The 18,093-nt window shown below is 42.6% G+C and overlaps 1 protein-coding gene across 1 annotated transcript in view; it reads right to left on the bottom strand.

Moving 5' to 3' along the window:
• Positions 1–17,714, bottom strand: part of PKD2 (polycystin 2, transient receptor potential cation channel) — a 54,687-nt gene extending 36,973 nt beyond the window's left edge. Inside the window, exons 1-2 of the mRNA XM_082391646.1 lie at positions 16,968–17,714; positions 9,415–9,528 (exon numbers count right to left, since the gene is read on the bottom strand). Of these exons, the coding sequence (XP_082247772.1) occupies positions 9,415–9,528; positions 16,968–17,580 (727 nt within the window). The 5' untranslated portion in view covers positions 17,581–17,714. The remainder of the gene's footprint in view (positions 1–9,414; positions 9,529–16,967) is intronic.
• Positions 17,715–18,093: the final 379 nt, after the last annotated feature.

Here is an 18,093-nt window from a genome sequence, read left to right as displayed (position 1 = left end):
ATCCTCCAGAACTGTGAGAGAATAAATTTTTGTTGTTTAAAGCCAAAAAACCAAAACAAACAAAAACCTCCAAAACAAACAACTCCCTCCCAAAAAAGCCCCCAAAACTAACCAAACAATAGTTTTTAAACCACAAATGCAGAAAATTATTTTAAAAGGATGAACCAAGATAGATAAAACTGAACCATTTAGAAATTAAAAATATTTTTCTGTTAGTCACTCTTGGGCCAGCCAAAGAGGAAATCAAAACCGCAGCACAAATATAAATATACCAGATGTAGAGACAGTAGGACCAAGGTGCCTCGGTCCCAGTATTCTAGGTCATCTGCCACAGAGTGACGCCATCACGTTGAACAGGAACCCTGACTTCTCTGCAAGCTCTGTGTTGTACGGTATCCTCACAGGGACACGGTGGAGATAAAATAGGAACAGATATCTGCAGGGATTCTACGAACTAAAAAGTGCGATATCAAGGCAAGGTGCTATTCAGAAACCAAAGAAAGTTGAGGCTTGCATTGCTTCAGTTGTCATATTAGGAAAAGTTCTGTTTGTGAACGAAAAGAAGTACGAGTGAACACGAGAGAAAAGGAAAATGGGCCAAGTTGCCGACACTTAGGGAGAAGATCTATGTGCCACCTCTGAGATGTGCCTGCCAGCAACCCTGGCTGTCCCCCTCCCCGGCCCCTGCACTGAGGGAGACAAGTGCGTGAACGTGTCTGCAATCCAGCGTGAGGGGCACCCACTATGGGAGGGGGCGGGCTGATACAGGCCTCTCCGTAGATCTGGCTCTTGAGCTGACCTTGAAGGATGAGGAGGAACTAAACAGACTGACAGGAAAGGGACAGCACAGTCCAAGGCCTTTTTGAGACTCATAAGTAGTTTGATGTGGTGGAAGTACCAGATATTCACAGGTCGGAAGAAGTAAGCAAAGATCATACAGTGAAAGACTAGCCTATCAGGTAAAGATTTCAAACTTTATCTCGAAGGTGAGGTGATGACAGCATGTCCGATAAAAAGAGTGACCTGATTTAATCTGGTTTCAGAGACAGCAGTCCGGAGCCAGTGCCTGGGAGTCCTAACGTCCAGACATTGGGTCCCATCCAGTCTGTGCTCCAATGGCATTCAGAGCCACTATCTTAAAATTTAAATAAATCTTACCACCCCCTACTTAAAACCCTGGCTTCCCCTTACCGAAGCCTACTGGACCTGTAGGGTCTGACCCCTGACCTTATCTGATAGCACTCTCTCCAATCACTATCTTCACTCAGCTTCTGGAATGTTCTGAGCTCTTTCCTGCCTCAGAACATTCACCCACACAGTCCCCTCTTCAACTGACTGGCTCCCATTCTTGCTTCAGGCCTCAGAGAGGCCTTCTCTTCGGGGAATCCTCTTCCCCAGCTGTCTTCTTCCTCATCACTTACCACATCTAAGGCCAGGGCTATGTATGTTCTTAATTAAATTACTCAACAGTCCATTGAATCAATAAATGAATAATCCACGAGAGAGACAATAAAGGTTAAAAAGAAGGACAACAGCAATCTACGAAAGAAGACAGATTTGAGAGGCACTACAGAGGAAGAAGTACGTGGAATGATACCACGAGAGGAGAGAGAGAAAGCATCTAGGATGATGCCCAGGTTTGGGGAGAGGCATTCATGGGGGTGACGTTAATAGTAACCCAGATGGAGAACGTGAGCAAAGCATGTTTGGATGGACAGGATGAGTCCAGGTTGAGAAATGTTAAGGGTGCCCCTGAGATGCACCAGTGGAGAGGTCCAGTAAAAGCTGGCACAAGATCTGTGGTCCATGAGAGGTCGAGAGGGACTTGGGAGCACCAGCGTACAGGACCAGTTGAAGCTGCAGGAAAGATCCCTTGAAGAGAAAGCCAAAGACCCAGTCACAGAGAACCCTCTGTCTAAACACATTTCAGAAAGAGAAAAATGAAGAAAGTGAATAGAGTAAGGAGGAGTACAGGAAGAGAGGGAGTCACAGAAGCCAGAGAGGGGAGTTTGCAGAATGCCAAATGTCTCGAGAGAAAGGCTAAAAGGAGCCCATAAAATTTGGCAATTAAGACGTCCCTGGTGACCTGCGTGAGGGCCTTTCAGCAGGCAGAGTGAGGCTGCAGAATAAACCAGAGAGGCGAATTAAAGTTACTAACACTCCCAAATATTTTAATGCAGTTTTGGTTAAAATTCAAAGGTGGGCTTCCCTGGTGGCGCAGTGGTTGAGAATCTGCCTGCCAATGCAGGGAACACGGGTTCGAGCCCTGGTCTGGGAAGATCCCACGTGCCGCGGAGCAACTGGGCCCGTGAGCCACAACTACTGAGCCTGCGCGTCTGGAGCCTGTGCTCCGCAACAAGAGAGGCCGCGACAGTGAGAGGCCCGCGCACCGCGATGAAGAGTGGCCCCCGCTTGCCGCAACTAGAGAGAGCCCTCACACAGAAACGAAGACCCAACACAGCCAAAAATAAATAAATAAATAAATAATAATTAAAGGTGTTAATAATTTTAAAAAAAAATTCAAAGGTAAGTAACAAGTTGTGATGGAAATCTTTGAGGGATAGAGGTTGTCAACACAAGTGCTTTTGTGAATGCCTGCCTGTATTAAGTAGTGTAATTTTTGTTTTAAAACAAGAGAGAAGAGCATGTAATATTTACACAGAAGTTACCACAAAGAAATAAAGAGAGAGCTATGCAGGTGGAGTGAAGGCCATGTGTAAAGTAATATTTACATGTGAATCTACCTTTCTTGTTACTGTAGGTTTTGTCCAGTACTGAAAAGGACAGAGAGCTTTCCAGCCATAGCTGGTCTTTAGCAGTTCCTTCCACGGACTGCAGCCTGTGAACTTAAGACGGCACGTGTTTGTGGGGGAAGCTCTGTGGGGAGATGAATGTCTGTCACCAGAAAAGGAAGTAGCTCCCCCAGCGTGATGATTAACCCACTGCCTTTGACTTCACTGACCTGGTTATCAACGATTAACCTGCATGGATTCCCTTACAAATTCAGAAAACGATCTCTATGCTATCATCCTTGCAAGATTTTTACAGGTAAAATAAAATATTAATTTCTTTTTTATTGACATATGATTGACATACAACATGGTGTCAGTTTAAGGTGTACAAAGTGTGGATCTGATACTATTCATTTCTCTGTTTAGAATACAAGGCAAAGTCTCCTTCCAGAGATAAAGAAAAGGAGATTCATAGGTTTCTTCTTAAAAGAGCTCTTCCTGTCCTAGGACATACCATGCTGCATTATGATTATGTTGTTTCTTTCTCCATTTTCATAACTTCTTTGGATACTAGTGAATTTAAGGTTAAAGACTTTCCCACACTAATCGACTGTATTTTCTATGCTGTGAAAGGTGTTATACTTTCTATTCTGTAAAATATTTACTGAAGTCTTAGTGTTTTTCTCAGTGATTTGTGGGTTCCAAATGTGTTAAAATATTAATTTTTTGTCGTATTTCTTGTAAGTATGCTTTACAATTGTTTTCTGCCTTTTAATTTTGTCTATTTCTTTGACACATAGAAATATTACATTTCTACGATGCTGACTGAACTTTTTGTGTGTGATTTCTATTATTATGTGTAAGCATAGAAGATCTGAGCAATTTTATAGAATGAGTAGAGAGAGCAGAAAAAAAGAAGTGGCAACTATATTTTTATCATAGATTCACCGAAGACTTTCCTTTGTCTTTCACAGAGATCTACTATGATTCGATTTATTCCTTTCTTTAACTTCAGCATCTAACTCACACAGAGAAATACCATTACTATTTATAGCTGTAACCCATATATAAGTAAGTACTCTAATGATAAATTCATAGCAACCTTAGGTTTTAAGTAAGAATAAATGCTAAATTACAGGGAAAGTGGGATTACTTAGTTTCCATGGTATTCTGTCCTCTTGGTGAAGGAGACTGCTTTTAAAGCCACAGGGACGAGAACCAACACTGATAAGATGGAAAATAAGCTTTTATTTATTTATTTATTTTTGGCTGTGTTGGGTCTTTGTTGCTGCGTGCAAGCTTTCTCTAGTTGTGGCGAGTGGGAACTACTCTTCGTTGTGGTGCACGGGCTCTAGGCGCGCAGGCTTCAGTAGTTGCGGCTCGCGGGCTCTAGAGCGCAGGCTCAGTAGTTGTGGCTCAGGGGCTTAGTTGCTCCGCGGCATGTGGGATCTTCCCAGACCAGGGCTCGAACCCATGTCCCCTGCATTGGCAGGCGGATTCTTAACCACTGCGCCACCAGGGAAGTCCAGAAAATAAGCTCTTGATGGGCACTTAGCTGCTCCAAATGAATGTCCAAACAATTTGAACCTATAATTCTTAGAACCTACTGATGAGAGAATTCAGACATTGTCAACAATCGTCGGGACAAATTTGCTCTTATTACTATTATATGACAGACAGCATCCTAAGATGTTTTCGTGTATGATTCCTAATCCCCACAGAATCTTTCAAAATAAGTATTTTACAGAGGAGAAGACAAAGGCTCAGAAAGGTTAACTAACTTGCTTGAGTGGACCTAGTGTGTAAGTGGTAGAACTGGGATTTGAACTCAGATCTCTGTGATGCCAAAAAATCTATACTTTTCCTACTATGTCAGGCTGCTTTCAGAACCCTATCTACTGCATATAAAGTATTTCTAATATCCAAGGCACAGGGATAAGTATTTATCTCATTTACCCACAAAGCAATGAGCTTGATATTATCAGTCATTTGATGTTGACATTGCTGAGAAGATTTTAAAACTGGTAATTAAAAAGATGGTTTTTGAACGATGGGGAAAGGACTCAATCACTAGGAGCCAGCAAGGCTTTCCTAGAGGTAAATCATGCCTGCTTATCCTTTTTAACTCGGTCAGCAGCTGATAGATTAGCTAACAGGTCAGAAGAACGGTGGAGTTATTCAGACAGGCATTTGAAAAAAATCCTTCTTATCCTATTTCACGAATAGTCTGAGCTAGATGATAATATAATTCAGTAAACTCCACCCAAAGACCTTTGACTAAATGGACTGATGTTCTTAGATCAATCCTTTTTGATTTATTGATTTACTAGGATAAGGACCTGGATGGTATCAACTCTGCTGACGCTATGAAGCTGAGGGGGATAGCTGATATATGAGGTGGATGAATCCAGATGCAAGATAATTTCACTAGATTGGAATGATGAGTAGATCACCATGAGTTGAAATTGAACAGAGCTGAAAGGGAAGGCCTGCATTATGTTCCAGGAAAATGTACTCAGATACTAGCTGGGGAACACAGTGCTTTATAAGCTTTTGGTGAAGAGACTAAGGAATGAGGTATATGAAGGGTCAGGCAATGGTAGAATGCATGGACCACAGTGTAGTATCTGGATGAGGATGCTCATGGCCCCACTGCTCCACTCTTTCATGATGAGGCTCCTGCTGCACATTCAAAGGGACTCTGATACACAGAAGACCCCGAGTAGCCAAAGCAATCTTGCGAAAGAAAAACGGAGCTGGAGGAATCGGGCTCCCTGACTTCAGACTATGCTACAAAGCTACAGTAATCAAGACAGTATGGTACTGGCACAAAAACAGAAATACAGATCAATGGAACAGGAGAGAAAGCCCACAGATAAACCCACGCACATATGGTCAGCTTATCTTTGATAAAGGAGTCAAGAATATACAATGGAGAAAAGACAGCCTCTTCAATAAGTGGTGCTGGGAAAACTGGACAGCTACCTGTAAAAGAATGACATTAGAACACTCCCTAACACCATACACAAAAAATAAACTCAAAATGGATTAAAGACCTAAATGTAAGGCCAGACACTATCAAACTCTTAGAGGAAAACATAGGCAGAACACTCTATGACATAAATCACAGCAAGATCTTTTTTGACCCACCTCCTAAAGAAATGGAAATAAAAACAAAAATAAACAAATGGGAACTAATGAAATTTAAAAGCTTTTGCACAGCAAAGGAAACCATAAACAAGATGAAAAGACAACCCTCAGAATGGGAGAAAATATTTGCCAATGAAGAAACTGACAAAGGATTAATCTCCAAAATTTACATGCAGCTCATGCAGCTCAATATCAAAAAAACAAACAACCCAATCCAAAAATGGGCAGAAGACCTAAATAGACATTTCTCCAAAGAAGATATACAGATTGCCAATAAACACATGAAAGAATGCTCAACATCATTAATCATTAGAGAAATGCAAAACAAAATTACAATGAGACATCACCTCACACCGGTCAGAATAGCTATCATCAAAAAATCCACAAACAATAAGTGCTGGAGAGGGTGTGGAGAAAAGGGAACCCTCTTGCACTGTTGGTGGGAATGTAAATTGATACAGCCACTATGGAGAACAGTATGGAGGTTCCTTAAAAAACTAAAAATAGAACTACCATACGACCCAGCAATCCCACTACTGGGCATATACCCTGAGAAAACCATAATTCAAAAAAATTCATGTACCACAATGTTCATTGCAGCTCTATTTACAATAGCCAGGACATGGAAGCAACCTAAGTGTCCATCGACAGATGAATGGATAAGGAAGATGTGGCACATATATACAATGGAACATTACTCAGCCATAAAAGGAAACGAAATTGAGTTATTTGTAGTGAGGTGGATGGACCTAGAGTCTGTCATACAGAGTGAAGTAAGTCAGAAAGAGAAAAACAAATACCGTATGCTAACACATATATATGGAATCTAAAAAACAAAACAAAACAAAAACAAACAAAAATGGTCATGAAGAACCTAGGGGCAAGACGGGAATAAAGACACAGCTTAGGTGAGCTGTTTATGAGAATATCAGAACCAGTTTATGTTTGTGGTTTTGGGAAAAATTATTTGTGTTGGGGAGAATGTTGTGGAGGTGAGGGGGATTGAGTTGGCGGTTATTTTCTAATTTTTTTGGTGCATTTGGAAGAAGAGTGACAATAAATGTGCCCCCTTTAAAAAAAAGAAGGGGGGGACTCTGATAAACTGGAGGGAGTTTCTATCAGGTGGGTTTGTTCAAAGGCATGTCTCCGATCACATGATCAACAGCTAAGGGAACTGGAAAGGTTTAACCTAGAGAAGACTTGGAGGAGATTGAACGTCTGTCTCCAAACTTCTGATGGGTTAAATTGGAAGAGAGACATGGGAAAGGTCCCTGGTATTAGGTTGGCTTAGAGAGTAGAACTAAGAGGGGAAGTTAGATGAGGACAGACTTTGATTTGCATAAGGAAGAACTTTCTAACACAGCCATAGAAAAATAAAATGAACTATTTCAAAGGAGTCAGTCCCTTAACCTGGAACTCTTGCTCAACTGGAGGCAGGATGACTGACCTTTTGGGAAGGATGTTGCAGGGGGGAATTTTAGCATTCAGTGGAGGTTCGATCCATGAGTGCCAAGATTCCTTCTTACCCAGAGATTCTACAATATTTTGAAAAAAAAACTTTGCCTATGTAAAAAATGTAGCTGATATAAGAAGAAAAAATGTGATTAGTGTGAAAAAGAACAAGAAGCATAAAAATTCTAAAATAAACAAGACAACACTAGTTAGTTATATGACAAGCTTGTTTCCTAAAACTCTAGCTATTCAGTTTATTTATCTGGCCTAGTTCCCAAACCTTGTCAGTGCATCTGAAAATTCACTTCTCTGGAAGGCTTTGATTTAGTAGATCCAGGCAAACTGTAATTATAAAAAAAATTCTCTTGGTGATTCTGATGTTCAGGAAATTTTGGGGAACACTGAAATTTTAGACTTGTAGGAGTGCTTATATTTTGCATAAAATCTACGTATGTGTCATGCTCGAAAAAAATTAGTAATAATAATGATTCTAATCTACCTGTTAAAATTTAAGGCCACTGAAGTTTAATATTTAAGCACCATTTCTACGCTGGAAGCAAACGTGACTTCAGCATTTACTCTAAGTTCTAACAGCTTAGAACATAAAAGTTAAAAAATATCACATCTCTTGCTTAATAACTTTTAATGTACTGAATAGATCATTTCTAGGTTTTCAGCATTTCTTAGATAACATGCTTTTAAAAGTAATGAGAGATTCCTTCCTAAACAAACAACAGAAAAGTTCAGAAAATTAGGAAGAAAAAAGCAAGAAAATGAATGTTGTTCATACATATATACTTTTTAGCTTAAATAACTTCTTTTTTTTTCTTTTTCTTAAGTTCCCACTTGGATAGTCAAATTCTCAGAAAATGTGAGAAGAAGTCATGCCCTGTTTGAGGCTCATTAAGAGCTTACCAGTATTAGTAAAAACCAGTGTGGGGATATTAAATAAATCAATATTCAATTTCTTAAAATTACTTAAAATTTCTTAAAATTACAAATATCAAAAGCTTAAATGTTTCCTCAATCTTTTATGTTCAACGTACACATCTTCTTATAAATCTAGTAAACAAAAAACATTTTTAAAGGAAGCTTTTAGCACTTAGTCAATTAAATTCAAGGTGGTCAATTTTAATGTAATAAGAATGGCATTATTAAAGTATTGATTAAATCATGACTCTCTCCATTTACAAAGAAGGGAACTCTTTCCAAGGCTGATGTTGCTTTTTAAGCATTCCCAAGTGTACACTGTAAGAACAAACTCCTTTCCCTGAGGAATACGCTAAGAGGTCCTGGTGGTCATAAATCTGCTTCCTGTCTGTTCTCATAAAGGGCTTTAGAGAGGACACGACAGAACTCCATCATCCAATATCCTTTGATTCAGAGGATAAGTCCATTGCCCGTGACCTTCTGGACTTTGAGGCAAACGGTTTCTAAGACTTGTTTCTGGCTAAGGCATCCCTCCCCTCCCAGACAATGCAGGAATGTATTGAAAGAAGAAAGGAAAAAGAAAACAGAAAGAGATGAGTCTGCAGTAAGTTTCCTACAGAATAAAAATCTACGATTATTGAAGATTTGGAAGAAATGATTAGTTAGAATGAAGGCATCCACACAACACATCCGAATCCAAAAAAAGGGGACTTTTAAGTATAAAGAGCCATGAAAGCAATATTAGGTGACATTATTTGTATTTTCTGAGAGTTAAACTTGGAAAATATTTCCTGTGTACACTTTACATTAATTGATGTAATAATAGTGATGCTGTAATTATTGTTAAGAATCTAACACAAAAATCCTTTTACTTGGTTACTTGGTGTCTGGGCAGGTTGCCCTGTGCATCTCATAGTGAAAATGGTCACAACTGACAACAAACTGGCCAATCAAATCACGCCGAATTTTGATCAATGTTTACCAGAGGAGAGAGGAGAGCTTTACCAAATTGTAAATTGGAATTGATAACAGAGAAGAGAACTTCTGAATTAACCGTTACTGGTGCATCTACAGTTCCTCTTAATCATGATATTGACAGGTCAAATATTTTCAAAACTTTTCCTCTAGTGGAAGAAAATGTTCTACTTACAGATGCACAAGACTATGAGAAAAAGGAGATATGTGGCCAGTTCCCGTAAAACGCTTTTAAGGTATTTCTCTCGGTCAGTGCTGCTTTCCTCCATGAGTCTTGTTCCCCAGAGACCTTTAAAAGAGTAATAAAAGATGTCATTTTATTTTAAAAAAGTCTCATGAATGGCAAAAGGAAAAACACATAAAAAACAGTATAACTTTAAGGGAGATTCTCCTGTATTTTTTTTTAGCATGCTCTAAAGGCAACCGAGAAATGGTTTTAGCAGGAGTACCTTTAATTTAGGAATACATCAGCCTCTACTATCCCCCCAGATGTGCAAAACACAAGGCAATGATCTGATCATTGTCTAAACTCCCAACCTCATTAGAAAATATCTTAGTAAAAATTTAGAAAGAGAAGAGGAAATTTAGGTTTAATAATTATGCAAGCACATCAGTCCTTCCTATATGCGGGAGGAATTACCCTGTTACTAAATTAATTATCCTCGTTAGTACATGATGTAACACTGCAAACGATACTTTTTAGGTCACCCCTGATGAAAAGAGGTCCTGGCTGGAGCACCATTTCATTATGGAAACATCTATCAAGCTTCTAACACGCTGGTGTAAAATCTCTGCTCTGTACCCATTTTTGCCTTTTAAGAAATTCAGTGCTGACTGATTACACTAAACATGCTTAGCTGAACAGTTTTTTTAAATGCCAATTAACGTATGCTTTTTAAATTAAAAGCAACAAACTCATCCGCCTTCTCTCTCTCTTTGGAGAAAGGGTAAAAGCAGCAACTGTGCCCCATATTCCAGCAGATGGAAAAAGCGTTGGGCCGGCTGAGCGAAGATGACATAAGCGGTGGTGAGCTGGCTGGAGAGAGATCCCACAGTTGTGGACGCAGCCAGCAGACAGACATGGTGGCCGTCCAAACCCCCGCTATTGAACAGTGTGGTCAAGTCACATTGCTGGTTACTTGGAAGAGCCTTAGTGTTTTCCAAAAAAGACAAACCTCTCAGTTCTTTCTGTTAGATTAGGTCAGCTGTTAATGGCAAATTGCCTCACACTTCTCTCCCACAGACTTTAACCCCTTCCATCACAGAAACTCACAGAGCCACTGATGCCACAATCCAGCCACACAGAGAACAAGGGGAAAATGGTATATGGTCTTGCACTTGGAAGAGATGACTTCATTGCTAGTGTTTATGTACTTTTTAAGTCTTATAATCATACATTAGTTCTACTCCTAAATTGGGGTATTTCATTTCCTTTTCTTCTTTTCTCCCGAATTTCCTTTAGGAAAAATCAGCATCTGCCCTCAAAGACACTGGGTTACGCGTCCTAGGTTTCACCACGCCGAAAGGGGAGCATGACTTATGACCAGGTTTGCTTCTGCCAACACCTGGTGGTTGTCAGGGGATTGCTCACTCAGAAGAAATGCCCCAAGCAGAATGTTTGCTCGCTGAAACTCCATCATAGTAAAGAATTATTACGAACTTAGATGACATGGAAAATTGCAGCTCAGAATAACACAGAGGCAACCAAATATTAGGCTCAGTAGCCCTGGGCAAAACCACACCATTTCTCTGGGCGTATTTCTTTTGGAGGCCAGGCCTAAAATATACACATAAGTGGAAATTGCTAGTCCCCTGACCATCCGGAGAGACTGCTGCCTTGTCTCACTTGGTCAGTGATTTCACTCTTTCCCATGGTTTATAAACAATTATGCACGAAGGAAAAGTCATGGTTCTTAATATTTGCAAATGGTTTTGCTTGACCTATAAACAGAAAACACCAAACTCCTATCAAATTTTCTTCAGGCTACATTTGCAATGGTCTCTGGCAATTTAATTCTAGCCCTTGAAGGAAGCATTTCAAATGAAAAGAAACAAGCCCTTTTATTTATATTGTGTGTGAGTACATTTCTATGCATTTCCTTTTTTCTAAATTTCTCTAGCTACCTCCTCAAATACTTATTGCTTTACAAATGTCATCCAGTTTCCCCGCTGGGTGTGTATGTAGTAGGGTCAGTCTCAGGATACAGGGATCCCTTCACATCCTGATGGGTGAGAAATGCTGCATCCACAAATGGAAAAAACAGCTGTCCTGTAGCCAACTACTTCCCATGTTTACTTATCATCAGGGATCACAGAATAAGAATGGTGAAGGGCAGCGTTCGCGTCCAGAATGGGAGCATTCTTCAAAAACAACTGTTGTCTTTTCCCGCCATCATCCCAGCTGCGGAGGGCGTACCTCCAGCCGCTCACGTTCAGTACATAACGTGTCTCCATCTGTTAGGAGAACATGATATGAGGGGACACGGGACAATATGCAATTTCCTTCCTGTGTAAGAAGGTGCTTAGTCAATGCCAGAGCCCAAAGTCACAGCACATCACCTCAAGAATAAGTGTTACTTATTAATATGCATATGGGAGAACGCTGAGATGGGTCATCCAAAACACCAAAAAGGTCTCTAATATAAATAACTGACTTTGGAAAAAAATGCCATTTTGCAACTCTTTTATCCAAATGCTTCCAAACCCTTTTTATTTTGCAATATATAAAAAAAAAATCACAAAGAGAGAACGATATAATGAACTCCCATGTATCCCTCACCCAGCTTCAACAGTAATCAACCCAACACCAACCTTGATTCACGGAAACCCTCACCCAGTCGTCAATTACTTTGAAGCTAATTCCAGCGACTGTATCATTTCACCTGTTAATATCTCAGTTCCACGGTAAAAACAATTCAGTGTGGCTCTTTTGCCTCACATCAACCCTGTCCCACCTGAAATACACTAACCCACTATGACTCACTGATCCTGACGAGGTACAGTGTGGAGGTCTGGAATCCAAGCTGTGTTCAAATGAAGGGTCAGCCCCTTAGGAGCTGTGAGACCTTACCTAACGCCATGAGCCTCCACTTCCTCGTTTGGAAATGAGGTAAGAGTACCTTTCTGTGGGGTTGTTCTGGGAATTAGAAATATTATGTGCACAGCAATACAGTGGTGGGAAGAGGCCCTTTTATGGCTTCAGAAACAGGTCCAAATCTGAAATGTCCTACTTCTGACGCCTAGTTGGTCCAGATTTGAGAATGGTGTGGAGACCCAAATCCATATGGACTTTGAAGTCATTGTGGATAGCCTGACCAAATTCTCATTGCACTCACATCATAAAAGAATCCTGTTTTTGTGCTTAGACACATGTGGGCCTTGCTTAGGAAGATAAATACAATCCTTCTTCATAGTGATTTGAATTGCAGGGACACCTTCAGAAAGGGAAGTGACTTTTTACTATTGGTCCGTTTTCTACAGAATAGTCAGTTGCTACCTTATGATACTGACGCTTGAATCTCAAATTTCTTAGGCAGCCCCCTCCTGAGACGCAGACGGGTATGCGCCACAGCTAATGGCCAGATCTACCTGCATATTCCACAGACAACTCACACTCACATGCCCCAAACTGAGATTTCTCTTTTTTTCCTTTCTCTAGAAACCTATTTGCCCTGTGTGGGTTAATGGTACTAACCCAGAAACATGGGTTTCATCCTAGAATAGGCCCTTTTCAAAACCCTCACATGGAGTTGGTCCACAATTCTGATGGTTTCTTTCATCTAGCGTTCTTCCATCCCAGCTCACAATCCTCAGTTGTACTGAGGATTGTCAGTGCAACTGACACTTCTTTATCACCTTTGTCACTTTATTCTGACCTATTCTCCCAGCATTTGGCACTATCCACCTCACCCCATTCTCTACATTCTTGCTAGAATCATCTTCAGATTGGCATGATATCATATCAGCCCCCTGCTTGAAGCCCTCACTGACTCTGCCTACAGGAAAAAGTACCAATGAGCTACAGGCTTGCTTGGTCTTTCTTCTCTATTTTTCCCTCCTCCAACTCCCCCCTGAATCCTTCAAAACATAACTCAAGATTCACTTCTTCTAACTTCCCCAGGTAGAGCTGGTCCTCTCTTCTTTGGGTTCCTCCCACACCTGGGACCTGGCGTTGCAATGATTTACTTACACTTCTCACCCCCCTACTAAACTCTAAACTCCTTGGGAGTTGGGATCTTGTATTATTCATCTCTGTATCCCTAGTACCTACCACAAGGGAGATGCTCAATAAATGTTTGTTGACTGCACCAATTCTGTTACTAGCATGGCCTTATCACACCCCTCAGAGTAGCAACCCTCCCTCAAAAAAAATCCCCATGCAATGAAAATACAAAATCTCATTTGTTCACAATTATAGTGCAAATAAAAAGGGAAAAGGAAGCAATTATGGAGTGAGGGTTGGATTAAAAATAAAGGGAAAGTCATAATAGCCAAAAGGTAGAAACAACCCCAGTGTCCATCAACTGATGAATGGGTAAACAAAATGTGGTATATACATACAAGGGAATACTATTCAGTCATCAAAAATGAATGAAGTTCAGATACATGCTACAACATGGATAAACCTCGAAAACATTATACTAAGTGAAATAAGCCAGATACTGCGTGATTCCACTAATATGAGGTACCCAGTATAGGAAAATGCATAGAGTCGGACAGCGGAAAAGAGGCCGGGGGTGCGGGGAAGAGGAGGGGAACTGGGAGTTAGTGTTTAATGGGTAAACCTTCTATTTGGGATGATAAAGAAGTTCTGGATATGGACAGTGACGGTACGATATAGTGAATGGCAGAGGAGGCATCTATTTGTTACAGCAGCTTAGCCCACCCTGACCAATACAGCTAGTCCTTTACGATTTCTCCAGGAAAACAAACAAAAAACCAACCAAGCATATATGTCTGAAATAACAAACAGAAAGTGACTTTAGTAAACTGATGCATCCATAAAACACATTCAACTCTGGAAATTCAGAAAATATGATAACCCATGAAGAGTCTCAAATTTTCTCTCTGCATGAAGAAGCGTCTGCTAAGCAAAAAGTAAACAAGACCAGTGGGTTGGGGATTCCTTTTCGTTTTGGAGCAGTCTTTCAATCTTTCGGCCATCCTTTGCTTCTTTTGGTGCAGGCCTTCATCATCCCTTCGCTGGCTGCCTCCTACCTGGTCCTCCTGCTTCCCTGTCTCCTTCTGCAAGCTCTCCTGCCCAGCACATTGCTCGACTCAGATTCCCTTTCAACGTGCTCTGCCCCTGCTCAAAATTTTCCAACTGCTTCCTAATATTTAGGGGTGAATTCTTAATTCCTTAGTTAGACACAATGCTTCCCATAATCAGGCCTCAAACATTTCTTCGTTGCTATGTTACTCCCGGCTAAGAGGATAGATCTATTTAGCGTCCAAGGAGAGAAATGACCATTTGCTGTCCAGCTCAGATTCATGTCATTTAACGACAACACAGGGTACGCTGAAACTAGAAGGGACCCTGAAGATTAGGTTCAACTCTTCCATTTTATAAATGAGGAACAGAGCCCGGGAAGTCTGAGTGAGTTACATAAAGTCACAAAGGTTGGAGACCTCCAGGGAAGCTCCTGACCACTTCAAATTTGAGTAATTGCTCCTACCTTTAGAAATTCCAAGTCACTCTCTCTTCTGACCCTGGGCACTACTTATACAATGCATATAAGATTTTTGTCATCGGTATCCCAAGAGGGGAAAAAAAAATCACAACTCATTCATGGTTATTCATTTCACTTTCCTGGGTTTCTGTTCATAGGAGAATGGTGATCTGCTATTTTAGTTTTTTTTTTTGGTAGCACCTAGTATAGTCACTAATTATTTAACAAATGTTACTTAATAAGTGACAAGAATATCAATTATATTTCTTCATAAAAGAAATAAAATAAAATTTATTCTAAATTTTTCTGTAAAAAAGATTTTCATGATTCTATTCTACTAATTAGACCATTGATAAGGTTTGACTAGAAGTTTTACTGTTACCTTATTCATTGTAAATTTTCTGAAACTTTTCTTTAAAAGAGATAAACTTATACATACACTCATATATTTCATTTCATTATATTCCATTATTGAGTTTATTCAAAGAACATTAAGTGTTATCAAATACTTAAGCTGAGTTAACAGGATCATGACTTTCCATTATTTATTAACTTATAAGAAACTCCTCTCATTTCAGTGAATACTTTAAAAAGCACAATTAAAACAATTCAACAACCTTAAAAAAGTTTGAGAGTTTTTTACTCATCTACTCACACAGGTTATTCAAAAAGGATCTTTTGGTCCCCACCATGCTCTGAATCAAATTAACTAGCATAATCACTGTGTAAGAGTACCAAAATGTACACTTTTAGAATCTATGATTTAATTTCTATTTATGAAGCACTCACAACATGGCAGAGACTTGCTACACGTTTTACATTTCACCTCATTTAATCCTCCCAAGTCAAGAACTAAGTATTATGATTATCTCTTTAAAAAAAAAAATTCAAAAACGGGGGATCAGAGAGGTTAGGCAATTTGCTCGAGGTCATGTAGCCAATATGTGGTAGAACTGGGGTTCGGGTATAGGCCTGACTTGGTGTTAATCACGTTGCTGTAAAAACACCTGGATAGCTTTTGGTGCAAGATTTTCAAAACTGACAGGAAGAGGAGGGAAGGGAAATTTTCAAAAGAACTGAGAATGGAAAACTCTTAAAAGTAGAGGTTAAAGTCACTTGGATGGCAAGAGCCAATGCAACTCTTTTCCAAAGATGCCTCTGACAAAACTTTGCAAAAACAGGATCCCATTTGCTCTTGGAAAATTTGTGTCCTCTTAATAGGTACTGGCAATTTTGAAAATTCCTTTCCTGCCTTTTGGAGAGCTGGGTGCACCGAACTCTGACACATTTCCACACAGCTGGTATCTGATGACCTCACTGTCTCATTGGAATTTCAAAGAACATTAACTTAGTTATTTAAAAACATACTTTCAAGTTTTTTAAACAACATTAGCATTTCCTTTGCAACTGTTTTAGCAAAATACCTAGACTTAGAAATGGCCGAACAACTGTTTTCTTAGACATTTTATTCTATTCGTGGTGTTCTTAACAGCTCTCTCTCCCCCAAACAACCAGACACCGCCAAAACAACATCAATGACTATCCAATGACACTCCCTCCACAACTAGGACACTGTACTGCGTACCCTTTCCGGAAAGGAATAAGAGGCAATAGGGCACCCAGGACAGTGAAAGACCATGGGTACTAGCACAGAAGTTTCGTTTTTATTTAGTGAAATTCGCAAATATGCAGTTGCAACCACCATTAGTTGCCTTAGAATATTTTTTTTCCTACAAGGAAAAAAAAAAAAAAATCTCCAGATGTACCCCTTCGCTCTAATACGGCTTTCACTTATTTCCAAAGGTAAACCTAAGCCGACACATCTTTTAGAAGACGGAGGTATCCAATAAATTTGCACCAACAAGGGCGCAGTGGAATTCCGTGCTGGGTACCGGAAATAGAACGGAATTAGCAGAGGTGCGGAAGACGCTTCCTAGGGAGGCGGGGACGCAAGGGGAACGCGAGCGGGAGCGCCGGAGAGCTGCCCTCCGCGGGCGATGGCTCCGGCGGCGCCCGCACTTCTGGTTTGTGCATCGGCCGCCGAGGGTCGCGCTCTTACCTCGCAGCCCGCGAACCAGCCTCTCGGCCCAGGCCACTCGGGGCAGCTGCCCGTCCAGGGGGAGGTGGCGATGCAGCGGGTCCCCGCCGCCGCCGCCGCCGCCGGCCGGGCTGGGGCTCGGCGGGCCCTGGTCCTCTCGCTGGCGCCGCCTCCCGTTCGGAGGGCCCGCGCCGTGGTAGCCCCCCAGCCCCCGGCCCCGGGCGCCCACTGAGCTCACGGCCGAGGAGGCGACCGACCTCCGGCTGCCCGGGCGCCACTCTACGTCCATCTCCACCACCATTCCCCCTTCTTCTCCCTCCACCTCCTCTTCCTCCTCCTCCTCCTCGGCCTCGAAGCCCGGGTTGTCGCGGCTCCACGCCTGCCGCGAGCACGACGAGAGCGGAGGAGATGGGGAGGCCGAGGCTCCGGCCGGGGGGTCCCGCGCGGCCGCCTGCCGGATGCGCTCCATCTCGATCTCCAGGCCCCTCTGCTCGCGGAGGCCGCCCGGGCCGGCGAGGCCGGCGCCCGCGGCCCGCCCGCCCGCCATCAGCCGGCCCGGGCCCGCCGCTCGGGGCGCCGGCGTCCGCTTCGCGTCCCCGGGCTGCTGCGGCTGCACGCGGCTCGAGTTCACCATCGCGGTCACTGGCGCCCGGCGCGCCGTCGCCCCGTGCCGCGCTCGGCGCTGTCCGCCGCAGGAGCCATGTTCCTTTCTTCCCGGGGCCCGCCGCCTCCTGCTCTCCGCCCCCGAGCTCCCCAGAGTCCCGCGTCCCTCGCCCGCCCCCTCGGCCCGCCTCCCCCCGCCTCGCCTCGCCTCGCCTCGCCTCGCCCAGCGGCCGCGGCGCGCTGCAGGGGGAGGCGCGAGGCAGCCGCCCCCGCGGCCGGCGCGCTGGGCGAGCGGCGCCTGGGCCCGTGTCCCGAGTGCAGCCGGAGCCCGGGCGCCCCCATTGCGTCCGGGGGGAAGGGCTTCCGGAGCTGGCACTGCGTGCGCGACCCCGAGAGAGTGCTTGGGTCCCTGCTAGCCGCCAGCCACTTCTGCCTCGGTTGACCGCGGGCCAGGGAGAGAGGGAAACCCCTTTATGCGACGGCGTGAGCAAGCGAGACCCGGCCCGAGCCGCTCTGCAGCAGGGGCAAAAATCTTTCCTCCGTC

Source organism: Balaenoptera borealis (genome assembly GCF_965194805.1).
Source record: "Balaenoptera borealis genome assembly, chromosome: 4".
Taxonomy (NCBI): Eukaryota; Metazoa; Chordata; class Mammalia; order Artiodactyla; family Balaenopteridae; genus Balaenoptera; species Balaenoptera borealis.
Note: the sequence above shows the minus strand (reverse complement) of the source record. Positions and strands in the feature narration are given on the sequence as shown.